This window comes from Maniola hyperantus, chromosome 6, assembly GCF_902806685.2.
Source record: "Maniola hyperantus chromosome 6, iAphHyp1.2, whole genome shotgun sequence".
NCBI lineage: Eukaryota > Metazoa > Arthropoda > Insecta > Lepidoptera > Nymphalidae > Maniola > Maniola hyperantus.
The window spans coordinates 1,815,444-1,837,142 of record NC_048541.1 but is presented as its reverse complement, the minus strand read 5'-3'; the positions used below and the strand labels follow the sequence as shown (position 1 = coordinate 1,837,142).

The following is a 21,699-nucleotide window of genomic DNA, read 5'->3' as shown; positions in this document are numbered from 1 at the left end:
GAAATACGACGTCCTTTTTTATTAGAAATTATTTGAATAGCAACACAGATTAACGCTTAGGTGTCTCAAGTTGTAGATCATCTGTGGCACCAGTTTAGAGTGAAGCTGTCTGTGGTCAACGCTGTACGATGGTCAGTCAGTAGAGTTCAAGAGGGCTGGAACCCAGAGTCGTAAATTAAAAAGTCCATAGATAATAAGCTATGTTCAGTCAATAGTGCGCCTTACCGCCCTATCGACATTCTTGTTCGAGAGGGTGACTATCAGGCCCTGTCAACTGAGGGCCATAAAAGATGCATCAGTCCATTTCTTTCGCACTTTTTATTCCTCTTTCGAAATCCACAGGACTATCTCGCTCCACTCACACAGTATTAAAGGCACATGTACATACAGCACACTCTCTCAAGATTGCTCGAATATTATTGGTCGGTGATTAGCTCCAATCGGCTTTCATTACATAGAATTTCAAAATAAAAACGTGATGTCGGTTTTGAGAGATTTTATAACCTAACCTAAAAAACTTAATTTTTCTCCTTTTGCGAGAGTTGTAAACCTTGTGGTTTAAACCTGGAAGTGTGCTGCAGTTATAACAGGATATTCGTTTTATATTTCTATTTTCAGTTTTTTAAGGGATTGTTTTAATTTAGAGATATAGTGGATGTGCTCTTTAAACTTGCCTACCTAATTTAGGCTTAGTAATAATTGTTAGTGTTTCTAAATACCTACCTAGTATCCTTTTTATCCGATATGAGGCAGTGTAGTGTACCTAAGTGTAAAAGCACCTTACATTTACACGCCGTACCTTTTACCGACACAACTAGATGGAAGGCATGGTTGTTTAACTGTCCATATTTGCGTAAGTACTCCCTTAGGCAATTAGAAAATGTCAGGATTTGCGAATCCCATTTCTTACCTCGGTATATCGTAAATAATAGATTGACAAAAGATTCAATTCCCACGCTGAATTTGCATATTACACAGTCTTCTAAAAACCCTAAAACTAAACTAAAAACCCTAAAAGGTACTAAACCAGTACATTTTAAAATTGACAAATTTCTAGAGATATCCCCTTTACAGCGTGGTAAACCCTTCGATGTTAACATAGTCGATATCCCATCGACTTCACAATCAGACAACCAAAGTAAGAATGAGCAAGCTTCTGTTATTTTAAGTCCTATTGATTTAGTAAACCCCTTGCCAAATATCCCGATTCCTGACAAACAGAAGTCACCAGATTTAATTCAGCAGTCTATTTTAGAGCCAACAACTTCTATTACTCATTACTCACAACCACTGAGTCCTGCTCCTCATGAGTCCATGCATTCTGAAGTGGTATCTGCTTCACAGAGAACCTTTCCTTCTGAGGATGTTCAAAGTTTCATTCCGTCTGTTCCCATGTCTTCCGAAAATGTGTCTGCTTTACAGACTAAAAGTTCCATCCTGTCAGATATCATGCCTTCTCAGGATGTGTCTGCTCTGCGTACTCCAAGTCCCATTCCATTTGATCCCATCTCTTCAGAGGATGTGTCCAATTCACAGGCTACAACTTTGATACCGTCTGATCCTATGCCTTCTGAAGTTGGGTCTGCTTTACAGACTACACCAAAACGTAAAAGAACACATTCTAGATCTCATCATAAAAAGCCAGACATAATTCCTAGAGTACGTTTAGATAAAAATCAAGAAACCCCTCGTAAGCAGAAGCTACGTCAGGGTAATAAAACATTAAAAATAAAATTACGGAACATGACTATCAGATATAATAAGTTTAAGGCAAAGGTGCAAACAGTTTCTGATAAAATAAAATTCTTTATCACAAAATATCCTATTTTGAGTAATTTCGGCAAATTATTAGTAGATTCACAGTTACGACTCTCTGGTGTGAAATCTAGAGGTTCTAGATACACTAACGAAGAAAAAGTTTTTGCGCTTTCTTTATATAAATTAAGTCCAAGGTGCTACAGATATTTGCAAAAAAGATTAAGATTACCAGCTCAATCCACTATAGGCTCTATATTAAATAATATACCTTTAAGACCAGGTATTAATGATTTTATTTTTCAGCATTTGGCAGATGCTGCTAAAAATAAAAATTGTATGGGGTTACAATGTGTATTGCTGTTTGACGAAATGGCAATTAACAAAAATTTATTTTTTAATTTTCATACCGGTGTTATTGAAGGATTTGAAGATCTAGGAGGTGGTGAACGCACTAACAATGTTGCTGACAAAGTTTTAGTGTTTATGTTACGGGGCATATTTTTACCTTGGAAGCTACCTATAGCATTTTATTTTGTACGAGATGGAATTAAAACCTTCTTTCTAAAAAACATTATTAAAGAACTAACTAAGGAAATATTAAAGACAGGATTTGTTTTGAGATCAACAGTATCAGATCAAGGCTCTGCCAATGTTGCTGCGATAAACTCATTAATAGCTGATGCACGCGAAGATTTACTTCGAAGTGGCAACGATGGGTGTAATATAATACATTATGTCATCGAAGGAAACAAAATATATCATATATATGATGTCCCACATTTACTCAAATGTTTCCGCAATAATTTTCAGAAGAAGGACTTGCTCATCGGGAGTCAGCGTGCTCAGTGGGATTACATTGAGAAGCTGTTTGCTGTTGATGGTGTGGCAGGTGTTGGGTGGTCTACCAAATTAACAGACAAACATGTGAAACCAAATTCATATGACAAGATGAAGGCAAGTAACTTTTGCTTTGTAACAATAGCTTTGTGATAATGTCCTTGCCATGGAAAAATCCAATAAAACTACGGTGCGCAGACCTTAGTTGTTGGTACTAAAACTTCTTGTTTTCGTGGTGTCTATGTGATCACGTTTTTGAAAGCACTATCTCCGAAACTATGGGTTGTAGACCCTGTTGTTGGTCCATTTTAAGTTTCAGCTTACAAAATTCTCATCACATGATCACATAGACACCATGAAAACAAGAAGTACCAATAACCAGGGTCGGCGCCCAATAGTGTCGAAGATAATTATGAGCATACTAGGTGATGCCCGCGACTTCGTCCGCGTGGATTTACGTTTTTCAAAATCCCGCGGGAACTCTTTGATTTTCCGGGATAAAAAGCAGCCTATGTGTTAATCCAGGGTATAATCTATCTCCATTCCAAATTTCATCCAAAGCCGTTCAAAGTCAAAGTCAAAGTCAAAGTCAAATGATTTATTCAAAATAGGTAATAAATTACTCTTATTGATTGTCTGGTATAGTGTTAGATTTGTAAGATAATATAGTGGTGATAATTATAACGCAAACTTAAAACTAAAGCTACGAGGGTTCCAAACGCGCCCAGGTCTGAGAAGAGCCCACAACAAACTCAGCCGGGTATTCTTTTTATTATCACCACTTTACAAAATTATTGAAACTTATTAGAACTATCACAAAGTCGTTAAGCAACTCATTCCCAAGCTTGCTTATCATTTAAAGTTCAGCTGTTTTTGCGTGATTGAGTAACAAACATCCAAACATCCACACTTTCACATTTATAATATTATTAGGATTAGGATAATTAGGTTGAGGATAGTATAGTTATGAGCATAGAAGATAATTTTTTAAACAAAAATTTGAATCCTTATGAATTTCCAACCCACTCATTTAAATTCTTTAATTATATTTTAAGCCCAATGGGGCCGATTCTCTAGTACACAATCTCTAAACTAAACTAAATTAACTGGTCTAAATCTAGTGCTTTCCTTTTCCGCAAGCAACATTATGAAAGGGATAGCAATAGATTTAGACGTACCATTTTAGTTTAGCTTAGAGTTTGTGTACAACGGAATTAGCCACAATGTTTACTTTAAATCTAAATAGCATTATCAAATTTAGTTTATTAACATATCTAATAAAAAATAACTATGCATTACAGGTGAAACTTGCTGCGCAAGTCTTCAGCAGAGATGTGGCCCACAGCTTAAGAATACAGATGAACACTTATCGTCAACTACAACTGGAACATGGTTATTGTCCTCCATCTGTAAACATTGATAATGGACTTTTCACTGCTGAGATCCTTTTATTGATTCATAATTTATTCAGCAGCCTGAACTCCTCCGGCTATTCCAGTACTGACCTATGTAATTCTTTATCTATAAATTCAACTCATCTTGATTTTTGGAATGAAGCAGTGAAGAAACTAGAATCAATGAAATTCGATGCGTCAGATTCAAGAGAAAGTAAGCCATTGTGTTTAAGAAATTTTATACACGACATTAAAACTATAAAACATCTTTGGTCAGATCTTAGATTAATCTCAGGCGTTAAATTTTTGAGTCTGACGCGTTTAAACCAGGATCCCCTGGAAAATTTCTTTTCTCAGATTAGAGGTCAGGGTGGTTCTAGCACACACCCGGACTGTCATAATTTTGTTTCATTGTTCAAAACATTGTTGATCAATAACATTACAACCGGGAAATCTCTGTATGCGAATTGCGCCGCCGATAGTGATAAAATGCTCGGTACTCTAAGTAATTTGGTAAGTAGACCAAAACTTGATACACGATTTGTTGATTACAGTTCTGATATTCATAACGTAAATTTTATTGAAGAATGTGTTCCACCTGAAAACGTTTTTCAAACGAATGCTTTGTCTTATATTGCCGGCGCAGTTTGTCGGTATTTATTTCCAAAGTTAAATTGTGAGCAATGCCCAAATTGCCGAAATACACTATTGTCTAACGAAATTAAATCATTTCATACTTTAATTGAAATGAAAGAATTTGATTCAAGTAACAAAAAATTGTACTACCCATCCAATCAATTGTTGTCCCTGGTATGGGATTGTATATCTATCATTGAAAAAATTTTGCCAGACATATGTAAGGTTTACATATATTCAGATTTAATTAACAAATTCGAACAAATTAATACATCTTGGTTTGATTGTGTTGAGCATAAATCAGATTTTTTAAAAGCTTTTTGGTTGTTCGTAATAAGAATGCAAGTTAGACAATGGTGTATTAACTTCAATAGAAGAATACATAATGTTGATTCGAGAAAAAAGGGAAAGGAAATGGAAAATTTGATTGCGACAAAAGTTACTAAAGGCGCAAGCTATAGAACTGTACGTCGCAAAAGTAATTAAGGTTTTAAGCCACTGTTAAAAGTTTGAATTGATGTTTTAATGTTCACTAGCATATGCTCGCGACTTCGTACGCGTGGACTACACGAATTTCAAACCCCTATTTTACCCCCTTAGGGGTTGAATTTTTAAAAATCCTTAGCGGATGCCTACGTCATAATAGCTATCTGCATGCAAAATTTCATCCCGATCGGTCAAGTAGTATGAGCTGTGCGTTGATAGATCAGTCAGTCAGTCAGTCAGTCACCTTTTCCTTTTATATATTAAGATTAACTTTATTATTTTATCTCTCTTGAACAACATTAAAGTCGTATCATTTTGCCATTTCCGTTCGCAGACTAACTGACACGCCATGGCTTCACTCAGGTGGAATTCTATTTCTCTTTATTCTCTATCCCGTGGTAATTTAGAAAATTGCATTTCGCTTCAAAAATTTCAACTTTTTAGGTCCAAGTGTTTGGGCTGGGTGTTGATGAGTCAGTCAGTAAATCGAGACTTTTCTTTTGATGTGATGATGATTGCACTCCAATATAATATGTTATACAGCATACTGACAGGTTCATAATGTATCTATCTAGTATAATATTTTAAATTATAGCCTCATTGAGCGCTTCTAAATTCTTAACCACATAAGTAAAATGTTAAATACCTAGTATATATATAAAACTCGCAATCCGCCTGTGCAATCACTTATAATTCTAAAGTAATATTTTGAATACCTACTTCAAAACTTATTAGTTTTCTAAGTTAATATGTTTTTTGGAAAAAAACTTTTTGTTCTTATTTTATAATAGAAGCATAATCATCTAATTTCGTAAATATTTTAAAACACAGCTGATATCCTCATTGAAGCTCTGGCTATTGCAGTGATTTTGTATTGTATAAATCTTTATCATTATAATTTAAAAATTCGAGTTTTTGGGATGAAAAAATTACAATCATTCTAAAAATATGCTTGATGGTGCAACCACAGTTTTAGTGGTGCGGAGTTGCAAGTAACACGCGTGGTTTTCAAATGTATGATTTTCACACTCATGTAATGTAACGATCCTTAAAACCTTTTTGACCTAAAAATAATAAGATTGATTAAGCTGTGCAAGGGGTTGAGGCGGTTGCGCGGGTTGCACTATGAGGTTGCACTTATTTTTAGGATGACATTTCTATTGATCGAATAAATCATTTTATGTATTTTGTATCAACTAAATATGGCAAAGATAATTAATTAATTAAATGTGCACCCTGCATAAGACTTATATAATGTCAATACACTTTCTGCTGACTTAAATATGCACCTACAGCATGCGTTATATCTATCCAAACCCATCATTGTTTAGCTGGTACAAAACTATTTTAGACCTAAAATCTTTAGAATTAAAATAGAATACAAGTCTTAAAATAATGTAATACACTACAAAAAAAAGAGCAACTATTGAGTTTCTTGCCGGCTCTTCTCAATAGAATCTGCTTTCCGAACCGGTGGTAGAGTCGCTTATTATTTATTCTAAATAAAGTTTTTATATTTTGATAAATTTGTTTGATTTTTCTTTTGAAAAACTAAATTCCTAAATAATTATTAGTAGGATTACCGATAAATACTGAAAATCGGTAATTAATAGCAAAACCGTTAAAATCTGTAAAAAGGACATCACTAAAAAGTTACGGTTTTCCTGCTGTCACGCCATCCCTAATTTACGACAATCCGGGCATATAATTGCTATATATTATATAAAGTTAGAAAGAGATGGTCCTGTGGATTCTCATAGTAAAAACCAATAAAATGTGAGACAGACAATCACTACTACAATGACAATTTGTTATATAAATTCCTTGCCTCCCACTTCCCCTTACTACTGAAACAAACATCGTCTATGGAGTTAGCGGTCTGTATCCTATAAGTTATTGGTCTGTGGTGACTATGCCGGATACGTGCATATTGATTGATAGACATGGCGGATATTAAAAAGTGACCACGTGGAAGGTAAATCCAAATGGATCTCCGTTATACATTTACAGCCAGCGCAAAAATGCTACTGAATTTTTGACTTTAAACCAAGACGCTCTAAGCCCATTTTACTTTGATGTTATTTTGTTTCGACTCTCGAATACTATTAACGTTGGTTAGAAGTAAAATCTTATACTAAGCTTACTGTATATTTAAGCACCCCCATCACGCGCTCGTCATATCGACTGATCGATGGCTCGCTAAAGTGACTTTACTGGTACACTTTTTTATGGTAATCCTTGATGTTCATAATAAATAAAGCCGTCATATACTAAAATGTGGTGATAGCCTAGTTAGACTAAGAGTCAGCGCGTACCAGACCTTCGATATTTTATAAAAGCTGAAAGTCTCTGCGTATTGTCTCTAACATAGGGAGGAACGAACAGTGACTATGAAGTTTGGATCATGGTGGCTTTGGGAGATTACAGGTAGGTGATGAAGGTTTATAAAATCTTACGTCGAAATATAAAGTCAATTTTTTTTATATTTTCTTCGGAATAGTAGGTATTATACATTATATATATATATATATATATATATATATATATATATATATATATATATGACTCGCTCCAGCAATGCACGGGGCTGCAATGGCTTGTATAGTACGGTATAATAACATTGTAAATTGAAAAATTAAAAAGAGCAACCGCCGAGTTTCTTGCTGGTTCTTCTCGGTAGGAACGGCATTCCGAACCAGTGGTAAATTAAAACTACCTGACTATTCATAAGCACTTTTAAAAAGTTTTTTAGTTAGTTTACATGAATAAAAAAACATTCTATTCTATTCTATTCTATAAATCATGTCATGCATTGCCAGACACTTAGTATGGTGGCAACCCTCTGCCAGACACCCTTAAATTTTAAACTTTAAGGGGTTCTGGCAAGGGGTTGCCACTACGCAAAGTATCTGGCAATGCATGACATGATGTCTAATACTACTTCGATAAACAATTAAAAAAAAATTACAATGACGTAAGATTTTTACACCTTTACTACCTGTTATCTCCCAAAGCCAACATGATCCAAACGTCATAGTCGCCGCTCGTTCCTCTCTGTGTTGGAAACAATACGCAGAGAAACTTTCAGCTTTTATAAAATAACGAAGTTCTGGCACGTGCGGGCTCTCTCTCTAAGTGGTTAAGACATCAGCCTTCTAGTCAGGGGATTTGATTTGATAACTTTTCAGAGTTGGTTCAAAAGTAGGTAAAGGAAAACATCGTGAGAAAACTGGCACACCTAAGGATTTTTATTTTATTTTATTCAGATACAAGTTAGCCCTTGACTGCAATCTCACCTGGTGGTAAGTGACGATGCAGTCAAGGAAGCGGGCTAACCTGGAAGCAGCGGCGCACTTACGAAACAAGCTGAAAAGCCTGGAATGTGTAGGAAAAAATATTCGATGCAGCTCATAAGTTATAACTCATACACAACAATAAAATTAATAATATTACTTGCACTCTAAAAGTTAATATTTTTTCTATCAAGTTTAAATTCCGCGCGTCTTGCGCAGTGTCGCAATTTTCAGCCCGATCCGTCCAGTAGTTCGAGCTGTGTGTTGATATATCAGTCAGTCAGTCAGTCACATTTTCCTTTTATATATTTAGATATCTTGTCTTATTTATTTCTTCAAACCTTTACTTTCCTCAGACAATAATATGTAGATTACGTAGTACCTACCTACGTCAAAAAAATTGTATTTCACAGTTTTGAATTAGAGTTGGCTTAATTCTGTATTTTGTACATCTTATCATCTCATATCTAAACAAATAAACTGTTTCATTTCAAGGGAGAATATCTCGGAGCCTTTCTTCTTCCTTTTATCTTTGCGAGGTTCCTTCCAAGTTAATTTAGGATTGATAAGGTAACAGACAGACAGATACGCTTTTGCATTTATAATATTCGATTAGAAATGAATATTGGGAAATGGGAAGGCAATTCATAAATTAATAAACTTTTTTAAAATAAAAACATCTTTGCTACATAATACCTATTCTAAATGAAATGAAAATCAATTTTATCTGCATAAAATCATCATTTAATATACATTTAAATACATAAGGAAAAATATGTAGGTACATAGGTAGATTATTAACAATAAATAATATTATGTTTTTTTACACAGTTCTAAAACAAAACTGATCTAAATAAAGCAAGAAGAGAATAGCGTATATAGATTAGGTACAATATTCAAGGTCCAAGTAACGAGGTTGCGTTTGTAGATTAGATTTACAATCTGTTATGTAATGAGGAAGTTTCCAGGCAGCGTTCGATAAAATATTCATAGATGGCGCTGAATACTACCACCATTAAAGACGAAAAATAATACCTATATCTATTATGATCTATGCTTTAGGTCGTGTCAATATTTTAGTTTCTTCCCCGATGCAAAATTAATTAATTACTTTTATGATAGTTTACAGATTTTGTGGGGAAGAAACGTAAGGAAAACTGCAGTGCAGGCTAGCTGTTACTCTTCATCTATGTCATGTATTGACACGACCTAAAAATTAAAGCATAGATCATATATATATATAGGTATTATTTTTCGTTTTTAGTGGTGGTAGTACCTATTCAGCGCCATCTATGAAAATTTTAACGACCGTTGGCTGGAAACTTCCTCATTGTAAAACTAATAATTTCTTACGGTCTAGGATGATAGACGCATAGTTTGGCATTGGTACGATCCATTAACTTCAAGATGAAACTATGAAAATGATTAACAAATTGACATGCTACTAAGGTACTGATCCAGAACTAGCATCAGTTGTTTAGCCTAGTATCAGTTAGATGTGAAAGTATGATTCAAGTGAGATCAAGCAGTGGATTGAACTGATGCCAAGCTGGTAGTGTAAGTTCCATCTTATCGCACACCCATGACTTTTAGTGGCGCGGCGAGCGGGGCGCAAAATGTGGCAGCGACTGCCGAAGTGCTCATACTTTCATACAATTGCTTTTAATTTACTTCATTAACAAGGCACACAAAACAGGTTGTAACTTTAAAGTGTACAAAATATAAAACAATAGATTAATATCTAAGTAACAACACATATAAAGTGAATGTGCAGTAAACAATATGACATAGAATTTGTAAAATCTAGGCTTTTGTCACAACATCAAGATGCCGTCTCGCCATGGTCAGTTTTGTGACTTTTAGGCTTCATAGCGAAAAGTTCATGGGCAGGCCGTTAGACTACACGTCTTATATTCCAAGATGTTCAGAAAAGAAATCGCGGATTTCAGGAGCGGCGAGGTCGGCGAAAACGCTCGGAGACAACTCGTGGCCGCAGACTCCTGTGAAGGTCACTAAAGCCACCGCCATGCCGTCTTGAACAGCCGTTCCTTCCGTGTCACGCTGAAAAAGAAGTAGGGACAATTTATTCGTTTGAACGGTATTTTTGGAAGGTTTTTGGCTTTTTTGGTAACATCACCAAATTACATATGAAATAAGGTTAGTTAATAATTTCGTTATAATAATTAACTTTTAGTTATATTTAATGAATGTTTGTGTTATTTAATTTTTTGTTACTTCTTTTATTCTATTTTTTTAACTGACTTCTAAAAAAGGAGGAGGTCTTCAATCCGACTGTGTGTTTTTATTTTTTATTTTTATGTAATCTAAGTAAACATTTTTTTAAATATGATTGTAATGAGTGATTGTGATATGATTGAAATGTGTGAAAGACTTATGTTTTTCAATAAAAATTAATGTTACTCAGTATAATTAAAATTATTGTAGGTAACTTTACTTTTACTTTATGCTAAATCTACTATCGTCAATTTTATCAATACCTATTTCGTCTTACCTAGCTGTTCTGCTGCCAATTTCTGATAGTCAGAGAGACAGTAGAAAAACAAGATTATATTACGCAAAACTTACCTGACAAGTGGATCCTTGGGATAGGAAGAAATTGGTCGAGCACGCCTTGTTTCTGGTCATGAGAGTCGGATAAGCAACTCTGCATTGCATTTCATCCATAACCCTTGCCATAGTCTTCATAACTCTGCTGGGTATAGTCGTCACCTCGCCCTAGAAAATACAGCGTAGGAGTTACTTATTAGTTCTGACACCTATTAATAAGTTGTATTACTGTATATCAACTAGCTAATGCCCGCGACTACGTCCGCGTGGACTACACAAATTTCAAACCCCTATTTCACCCCCGTATGGGTTGAATTTTCAAAAAATCCTTTCTTAGCGGATGCCTACAACATAATAGCTATCTGCATGTCAAATTTTAGCCCGATCCGTCCGGTAGTTTGAGCTGTGCGTTGATAGATTAGTCAGTCAGTCAGTCAGTCACCTTTTCCTTTTATATATTTAGATTTATGTTCGTATGTGTATAGATTTAAATATGTATAGATATAACAATTTTATGATTATCCTAATAAATGTAAATATACATATAGAAATTTAAAATAAAAGCGCTTTTATAATCATCATCATGATGAACCCATCGCCGGATTACTATAGAGTACGGGCACATATTATTATCTTCTCGTGTGGTACGGGTCTCCTCTCAGAGTGAGAAGGGTTTTGGTCATAGTCTACCACGCTGGCCAAGTGCGGATTGGCACACTTCGTCTACCACGCTGGCCAAATGCGGATTGGCACACTTTTGAGAACACTATGGAAAACTCTCAGGCATGCAGGACGCAGGCTCTGTTGTTTGTCACAATGTTTTCCTTCACCTTGTCACCACACATAATTTTGAAAAGTTAGAGGTGCGTGCTCCTTGATCGAATCCCTGACCTCCGCTAGGAGGCGGACGTCCTAACCACTAGGCTATCACAGCTTTAGTAATATGGATAGTTTCCTCCTTACCTTCCTGGTTCCCCATCCACTAACGAGTATATCCCCCTTCAATGACCGGTCCCTAGGGGGCAAGGCGATAGGCTGGATAGTTTCACTGAACACGATGGGTTCCGCAGTGATCATGTACCCGACGTCCTTGTCAAAAGCGGGGTCATTGTACCCGGGATGCGTCACCACTTTTGCGACGGGGATGACGACACCTCCTTCGTCGAGGAACGAGCTGCCAGCTCTGAGGGTCACTTGCTTAGGGCTTACACTGGGAAGTAAAATAATGATAGGTACAGTACACGGCAGAAAGTAATGTAATTCAGAGCCTCAATAGCACAACGGACAAAGGAGTGAACTGAAAACCGAAAGGTCGACGGTTCAAACCCCACCCGTCGTACCTACTCCTAACACAAGCTTGACGCTTAGTTGGAGAAGAAAAGGGGAATATTAGTCATTTAACATAGCTAATATTCTTTAAAAAAACCGGCCAAGTGCGAGTCTGTCTCGCGCAATGAGGGTTCCGTACTACAGTCGTATTTTTTCGACATTCTGCAGGATAATTCAAATACATAAAAATAATATATAAAAATCTGTTTTAGAATGCACAAGTGAAGACCTTTCATATGATACCCCACTTGATATAGTTACCTTACTTAGGAAATTGAAAATACTAATTATTAGTTCATGAACACAATGTATCTAACTGCCATACCCCTTCAAAGTTAGCCCGCTTCTAGAATAGAATAGAATAGAATGTTTTTTATTCATGTAAACTTTTTACAAGTACTTATGAATAGTCAGGTAGTTATAATTTACCACTGGTTCGAAATGCCGTTCCTACCGAGAAGAACCAGCATCTTAGACTTTCATCTTAGACTGCATCAACATTTACCATCAGATGAGATCGCAATCTAGGGCTAGCTTGTATCAGAATAAAAAAAATTGAAAGAATCCCAAGTGTTTTTAAAAGTTTAAATTAAACGATGTTGTTTCGGCCACTGACTTACAGTAGGTACAGTACTTTTTTTTCATTTTCAGAGAGGAGACCCGTGCTTAGTAGTGAATGTGATCTTAGAGCCCTCGCCCACGGCGACTTTTTGTAGCGATGCTGTCGCGCGTTTACTAAACGCACGCCAGCATCACTACTAACGCGTGTTAGTCGCATTTGCAACGTGCTACTGCATCGCGACTGTATCGATGCAAACGCGCGACTTTGTCGGATGACATCGGGGGAAGAACGGAGGGAGGGTGGCGCGTGAATAGAGAACCGAGCATCAGTGCAACATTTTTTCTCGTTTGCATCGACACAGAAGCGCGACAATATCGCGTTTGCATCGCGACTGAATCTGAGACCGTGGGCGAGGGCACACAGCTAGCGACCGCTTCGCGACTGTATCGATGCGGACGCGCGACAGCATCGCTACTGTATCGCTACAAAAAGTCGCCGTGGGCTCTTACCCATAAGTGCAGTGAGCAGGCGTTATGACTTCCCTCTCGCCAACCATAAAGCCGCCGCAGTAGTAGGTATTGTCCACTTTAAAGGACACTTGGTAGGGGTGGTCCTCTATATGGGACTCAGCCCCTGACTCCGTTCTCCGTACTGTCGCCTGTACATTTTCTTGATCTATTTGATCGTAGTTTTCGGATTTTGCTTCTGAAAACAGAGTGTATCTTATAAACTATATAATATTTTTCTATTCTTCTATTTATCTATATATTTTTTGTCCGTCTGTCTATTCGCGACTAATGCGTAGGTAAGGGTATTTGTAAAGAACCAGATCTCCGGTATCAGTACCCTTATTATAAATACGAGTGTTTGTTTGTTGGTTTGTCCTTCAATCACGTCGCAACGGAGCAACGGATCGACGTGATTTTATGCATGGGTATAGTTTAGGACCTGGAGAGTGATATAGGCTACTTTTTATCCCGGAAAATCAAAGAGTTCCCATGGGATTTTTAAAAATCTAAATCCACGCGGACGAAGATGCAGGTATCAGCTAGTGGTGTATAAATTATAGTATTTTTCTAATTGCGCCTGCCGAGAATCGAACTCGGGACGTTGTTGAGCTCTACAACAATCCGGGATCTCCCTCATAAGACCACTTATAGTCTTATGTAGGAGGTCCCCGGTTGCTGTGACACTAAGCACTGTGCCTGGGAGGTCGTCAAAATATAAAGGCTTACTCACCCGAGGTAACCCACCCCGCACTCAACAAACAAAACAATAAGTAACCCCACATGACCACTGGATTAAGTGACCAAATTAAATGATACCACTCACCAGATCAGATCAAAGTTATATACATTTACGAGAGGACCAATTTACATACCGTTTTGAAATTAATTACCCACATGTTTCTATTTACCTATAAATTATTCTGATGAGTAATAGGCATTTAATTGCCCTCAGGTAAATAATTGCCGTTTTTTGTAATAAGTATAATGACAATGACACCAATATATTATCTAATTAACTAAAGTATAAAAGTAGGTACATAGGCAGTATGACTTAGGATTACTTTGCAGGTACGATTTAGACAACAAGGTTCACAAAGTTACGAACCAAAATTACTGACATAACCTAAAACTATTGCACTGTTTGCTTATGCTTAAATGAATGGGTAAATACTAAATACTACAAAAATAGATGTGAATCAAAAAAAAAAAAATATTTTATAATATTTGGTCTAATGGTCTAAGATCCGTTATTAAAAATACCTGTCTGTCCGTCTGTCCTTCATCTGTTATTTAATCGTGATAAAGATAATATAATATTATGGTAGATACTAGACAGAAGTCCCGCAAATTTGCTATTGAGCTGGAACCATGTCTCATTAACACCGAAATGACGTCATTTTGACGCCAGCTGAAATAAAAATATACCATCAGCTCGAAACTTCAGTCTAGTCTCTCTCACTCAATCACTAAATGGCGGCCGCACGCATTAGCAATTTGCGGGACTTATAATGTATAGATTGATACATCGCGAATAGGTTGCCTAGTTTTCGATCATCTTCTCTGATTATTTATTTATATGAAAGTCAAGAATCTGCTGAGAAAAGATATCTACTAAGCAGCTTAAAAATAAAGGTATCAGAAAAGTAAAAACAGAAAATTTATATCGTAAATCTAGGCAACCATGCATTAAGAAGTTACACTTTAAAGTCCCTAGCAATACTCATCCTCGCTTCTTTTCAATATTTCACACACCGCATACGCATACCAATTTTCGTAGAAACTCGTTTATGCTTAGATCTGCCTCATCGTTTAATAAAATTTGTAAAAATGACAAAAATTTGGACCTATTCTGCATCACTGGTACCACTATTCGGAAAGCTCTGGCCAATGAATTCTTTAACGCTCATACTTCAGTTAAATAATTCGTTGGCCAGATCTCGTTTCTCGTTTTTTTTTTTTTTTAATTACTTTTCCCTGAATTTTCTCTCCCCCAGTCGAGTTTTTTTTTGTTATTCTTATGTTTATTCTATCTGTGAAAACTTGTCATTAGCTTTAATCTTCTTCGGTTTTTACCTATTCATTTTTTCATATTAGCTGTAAGTTTTCCTGTTAAATCAAATAAAAAAATAAATAAATAAAACTTTTTGATAAGGCAACCTAATACGGTAGGACTAGGGCAATAAAAATATAATCTTTCATTTGATATAACATTCGATTAAATAACAGACGAGGAGAGATTAATAACGCTTACTTATCTGCTTATACCTGGCAACCCCATAGTTACGCAGAGGGGAAAGTAGGCAACCTTTATTTTTTCAACTCCTTGGCATATTATATTAGGTATGCTCTCAGCTGATTCTCGACTTTCATAAATAACTAATCAGGGAAGTTGATCGTAAACATTTAAATATTTCTTAAGGTATCGTACCTCAAAAGGAAAAAAGGAACCCTTATAAGATCACTTCGTTGTCTGTCTGCCTGTCTGTCCGTTCGTCTGACCGTACGTCTTGTCGGTCAAGAAAACCTATAGGGGACTTCCCGTTGACCTAGAATCATGAAATTTGGCAGATAGGTAGGTCTTGTAGCATAAGTAAGTAAAGAGAAAAATTCAAAAACTTTGTGGTAACATCACAAAAAGAAAAAAATGTATTCATGAACAAATAATTAGTATTTTCAAAGTAAGACAACTAAGTATAACAAGTGGGGTATCATATGAAAGGGCTTTATCTGTACATTCTAAAACAGTTTTTATTTTATTTTATGCGTAATAGTTTTTGATTTATCGTGCAAAATGTTGAAAAAAATACCCGAGCACGGAACCTTCGGTGCGCGAGTCTGACTCGCACTTGGCTGATTTTTTGTAGTACAACTGGAATTGTTCCAAATAAAAACTCCAAATCAATCACCAACCAGAACCACTGACAAATGAAACTATGTTTTCGAATTGAATTTCGAATGTTTTTTGAAAATATGCTTGTGCTTGTGGCTGGTTGGTGACTCAAAATGCTTAACACCCACTGAGATTTTTGTCTCTGTCATTTTTATGGGATTACATAACAGAGAGAGCGCTATACTAACTTGTTTCCGTGGATAGAGTATAATATGGGTAGGTATTCATCATGAGCAAACCATCGCCAGCTCACTACAGAGCACGGGTATCCTCTCAGAGAGAAGGGTTTTAGCCATAGCCATGTAGATTTCACACACCTTTGAGAACATTATGGAGAACTCTCAGGAATGCAGGTTTGTTTTCCTTCACCGTTAAAGCAAGTGATATTTACGTATTACTTAAAACGCACATAACACCGAAAAGTTAGAGAGTGCCCGGGATCGACCCGACCTCCGATTAGAAGGCGGACATCCTAACCACTAGGCTATCACAGCTTGGGTAGGTATTAATGCACAAAAATTGTTCAGTTACAGATTTATTTATTTTCAATTTTCATAAAACTTGTGCTTTGTGATATTGTGGTAAAAGGAAATAAAAATAAAATAAATATATATAGAACAAAATGAGTAAACAAAGATAAATAGATGGAATACTCTTTATTACCTAATTGAACACCCACGGAATAGAAACTGAACACCATAGATTTATTATCATTTGTACTTATACCATACAAAATTATAAGATAAAACAAAAATAACTGAAACACAACCAACAGACAGAAATAGGTTAGAAAAGAATGTCTTGTGGCGAGCTTTATCAAATAAATACATTTAGGATTAATAAAGTACAAGGGAAACCGCAGTCAGCAGAAGCGGTGGCTCTCGGCCCGTTTTTTTTAGTACACCGAATTTTACACCGATTTTTGGACTGATTTGCAAATTTTTTCGAATCAACAGGAGCAGTTTCTGTGGTGGCCCCATAAAAAATTATGGATCCAACTCCTTAATCCTGATGCTGCAAGATACTGAACTCCTAAGCCGTGTCGTTTTGGAACGTTTTGGTGGTGAATTGATATTTTAGGTACCAAACAATACTTATACTAAATCTTAATGAGGTTCATAGAAAAAAAAAATTTTTTTGTTTCGACACGTGTATGTTGTATGAAGTTGGGCGAGCATAATAAAAGGAAACTAAAAATCAAAGCGTGAAGCTCGCCCAACTTCAACATAAGTACATACACGTGTAGAAATAAAAATTATTTTTTACTACATAGGTATGTAGTGGTTTTGGAAGTCGTTTTTTTTTAGTTTAGTTTTTTTTACTAAGTGTAAAATATATTATAATAGACTGCTACCAAATTAATACTATATATCCTAATCTTCGCTATAGGTAGGTATACCTACATATAAAACACAAAAAATGTTTCTATCTACGACCGTTATAGACTTTGAAACCATCCAACCGATGTGCCCAAAACCAGTTTCATGAGAAGGGCAATAATGCGAAGATGAGTTAAGATTTTTTTAGCGTAGGTAATAGCACACGCCGGGTATTCTCTGTTCATTCTACAAAGTCCACAGGTTGAATATTGATAACAAATTTAGAAATGAACTAACTAGATTTAATTTAAAATATAAGTTAAAATCCTATTATATTAACAAATTGTAATGATCCCCATTTTTGTATGAAATGTAATGTAATAAGGGTTTCTATAAACAATATATATTGTTTATAGAAACACTATTATTATTATTATGTATTAAGAAGTAGACGGAATGACACACTTTTTAAACCTTCGTGGTTTTTTGCTGTGTCTAAATTGGATTTGTTAAACATTCTTTATGGTGGTAATTAAAAAAAAAAAAAATTATTGATGTATCTTGACATATTGTACTCCTGTACCATTGGTTATGAACTCGCGGACCTCACTGGCTTGCAGGTAGGTGAAGACGCTGGGTGCCATGCCAGCTCCACAACCTTTGGTGAAGGAACTGATCCCGTATAGTTGTCTGTTTACAGTTGTTGCAGGATCACCTCCATCGCCCTGAAAAACATCAACATTATTATCATCACGAAAAAACCGGCCAAGTGCGAGTCAGGCTCGCGCAATGAGGGTTCCGTACTACAGTCTTATAGTTTCGACATTTTGCACGATAATTCAAAAACCATGATGCATAAAAATAATTAAAAATCTGTTTTAGAATGCAGCATTTTTTTGTGTGATGTAACCACAAATTCACGGTTTTCTGATTTTTCAGGCATAGGCAAATTTTCGGCATAATCACGAAAAATGATTTTAAAAAAATCACTAGGGCACTGAGTAACAATATTCACCACAGATAGTGTCACTAAAGCTGTGATAGCCCAGCGGTACGGACGTCCGCCTTCTAATCGGAGGTCGGGGGTTCGATCTCGGGCACGCAGCTCTAACTTTTCGGAGTTATGTGCGTTTTAATTAATTAAATATCACTTGCTTACACGGTGAAGGAAAATATCACGAGGAAATTTGCATGCTTGAGAGTTCTCCATTATGTTCTCAAAGGTGTGTGAAGTCTACCAATCCGCACATGGCCAGCGTGGTAGACTATGGCCAAAACTCTTCTCACTCTGAGAGGAGACCCGTGCTCTGTAGGGAGCCGGCGATGGGTTGATCATGATGATGATATACCTTGCAAGTCCCTTTGTCTACGGTATCGCTGTTCTCTGCACACAGCATGTTCCTGGTGATGCCTACCTCCGGGTAGGCTGCTTGGCATCGTAATTGACCAATGACGGACAGTTTCACTTTTTCGAGACGTTTTCTCTGAAAAAAAACCGGTCAAGTGCGAGTCAGACTGGCACACGAAGGGTTTCGTACCATCGTATATGTACGTACATATAATATGCTGGAGTGAAGACTTCAGCGGGGAGGGGCAATGCACGCACAACAGACGGAAACGTTCAAGTGCGGAAACAAGGCGGAAACCAGCCCAGAGAGAGAAGAAGAATAAGATATACGTATAAGACATTAATAGCTTAGTACATAAAAAATATTTTACAAAATCAATATAATTATTAAATATCAGCGAAATATGTGCAAAACGAAAACAAAATAATTAACGATAGAATTGCTTATAATACGTAGAAACTTATGTAGTTGAACACGGCAAGTTAATCTATATGTGATTTGGTAATTTATTTATTTTAAACATATTTTAATTTTTTTTGTGATGTAACCACAAATTCACGGTTTTCGGATTTTTCTGTTACTTGTGCTATAAAACCTACCTACCTACCTGCCAAATGATTCTAGGTCAACGAAAAGTATTCTATAAGTTTTCTTTCAGACAGGCGGACAGACAGACAATAAAGTGGTTTGTTTTGATACCTCGGAACCCTAAAAATATGTGATGCATTTCACAAGCGGTAGACCTAAGACCTGCTAAAAACTGACCTAGAAATAACATTGCGAAAAACAATAAAGAACCTCCTCCTTTTATCAAGATGTTCGAAGACTTTGGTTTTCAAGCACCGAGGAATTTTGGACGAGAAAATAATATCTCGAAGCTTCCCGAACGCTCCCCAGCCGAGTTGGATTCGGCATTGAAATTCTCTATCGAAATTGGGCGTATTGGTCCATGGTAAGAATGTAATAATATGTGAAAATCTGTGACAGCCTAGTGGTTAGAACGTCCACCTCCTAATCGGAGGTCGGGGGCTCGATCCCGGGCCCGCACCTCTAACTTTTCAGAGTTATGTGCGTTTAAGTAATGAAATATGGAAACCTGCATGCCTGATAGTTCTCCATAATGTTGTTAAAGGTGTGTACTGAAGACTTCCAATCCGCACTTGGCCAGCGTGGTAGACTATGGCCAAAATCCTTCTCATTCTGACAGGAGACCCGTGCTCTTTAGTGAGCCGGCGATGGGTTGGTCATGATGATGATGAAGAATGTGATACTTACCCGAGTTCCATCCCCCCATCCAGTAACAGTGACCTCATCCGGCATTTCGTCAGTATCGGGCAACACGGCCGGTTGTATTGTATCACTGAACATAATACGTGAGAATGTATGCAAATATGCAATATCCAAGTTGTTCTGAGGCCGGTCGAAGCCAGGATGCAACACTATATCGTTGATGGTTATCTCCATTCCTCTGCCGCGAAAAAGACTGCCAGCTCTCACCACGACAGCGGTTGGTGACACGCTAAAAAAAAACCAGCCAAGTGCGAGTCAGGCTCGCGCACCGAGGGTTCCGTACTACAGTCGTATTTTATCGTCATTTTGCACGATAAATCAAATACTATTATGTAAAAATCTATTTTAGAATGTACAGGTAAAGCCCTTTCATATGATACCCCACGTGGTATAGTAATCTTACTTTATAAGTTGAAAATACTAATTATTTGTTCAAAACACTTTTTTTTTGTGATGTGACCATAAATTCAAGGTTTTCAGATATTTTTCCCCTAATGTCTGTCCTAAGACCTACCCACCTGCCAAATTTCATGATTCTATGTCAACGGGAAGTACCCTGTAGGTTTCTTGACAGACAGACAGACAGACAGACAGACAAACAGACAGCCAGACAGACAGGCAGATAGACAGACAGACAGACAACAAAGTGATCCTATAAGGGTTCCGTTTTTCCTTTTGAGGTAGGGAACCCTAAAAATTAAAAATTAGTTGTTAATCAGTTTTGGCCTACACGCAACTTATTTGGCAAAAAGGTGTTTTATTTTTTTTCAGATACAAGTTCGCCCTGGACTGCAATCTCACCTGGTGGTAAGTGATGATGCAGTCTAAAATGGAAGCGGGCTAACCTGGAAGGAGTATAGCAGTTTTTATTAAACCCATACCCCTTTGGTTTCTACACGGCATCGTACCGGAACGCTAAATCTTTGGCCGTAGAGTGGTAACTAACCACAGCCGAAGTCTCCCACCAGACCAGACCAGAAATTTAGAAATTATAAAATTCCAAGCCTCTGCCGGGAATCGAACCCGGGACCTCCCACTAATAAGACCACAGCGCTTACCACTGCGCCAAGGAGGTCTTCAAATTTGCTACAAAAACTGCTTACTTGCGCTCGACGCAATGAGCAGCAGTCAGTATGAAACGCTCGCTGATGATGGCTCCTGAACAGAACTTCAGCCCAAATACAACTATTTGCGCTTGGTAAGGAAAATTTTCAATTGCTTCCACTTCCTCGCCCCCAGTAAGCCTTTCCTGGCCATTTCCGAAGATGCGAACATTTTCTGAAAAAATAACCATAATGTCATCCAAACCAAACGTGTATACAAATTTTCAGCTCAATCGGTTTAGACCATTAAGCCAAGTTTTCGTCTTCAGCTAACAAATTTTAAATCCATTCTAGAAGAGCCAAATAACAATAAACGTATAGAAAGAGAGCCAGCGTCTGATAGTCCTTCGTTATTTTGTAAAAGCTGAAAGTTTCT

The 21,699-nt window shown here is 36.8% G+C and overlaps 1 protein-coding gene and 1 long non-coding RNA gene across 2 annotated transcripts; one reads left to right on the top strand and one right to left on the bottom strand.

Moving 5' to 3' along the window:
* Positions 1-330: 330 nt before the first annotated feature.
* LOC117982810 (uncharacterized) lies at positions 331-6,637 on the top strand. The gene is made up of 2 exons (XR_011236866.1): positions 331-2,712; positions 3,897-6,637. It is a non-coding gene; the product is annotated as an uncharacterized lncRNA (long non-coding RNA).
* A 3,675-nt stretch (positions 6,638-10,312) lies between these two features.
* Positions 10,313-21,514, bottom strand: LOC117983168 (trypsin-7-like). The gene is made up of 8 exons (XM_069499157.1): positions 21,324-21,514; positions 20,206-20,398; positions 18,931-19,065; positions 18,165-18,306; positions 13,373-13,568; positions 11,936-12,182; positions 10,991-11,140; positions 10,313-10,465 (listed from the first exon to the last, which is right to left on the bottom strand). The coding sequence occupies exons 1-8, from the start codon at positions 21,512-21,514 to the stop codon at positions 10,313-10,315; spliced, it is 1,407 nt and encodes a 468-aa protein (XP_069355258.1).
* Positions 21,515-21,699: the final 185 nt, after the last annotated feature.

What these genes read in the sequence shown, in the direction of transcription:
- LOC117983168 (XM_069499157.1), bottom strand. Translation starts at nt 21,514, where the DNA reads ATGGTTATTTTTTCAGAAAATGTTCGCATCTTCGGAAATGGCCAGGAA. An exon ending in CCGCGAGTTCATAACCAATG is followed by an intron (nt 13,569 to 18,164) that starts GTACAGGAGTAC and finishes CTCTGTTTTCAG; the next exon opens with AAGCAAAATCCGAAAACTAC. An exon ending in GTGGATGGGGAACCAGGAAG is followed by an intron (nt 11,141 to 11,935) that starts GTAAGGAGGAAA and finishes TGTATTTTCTAG; the next exon opens with GGCGAGGTGACGACTATACC.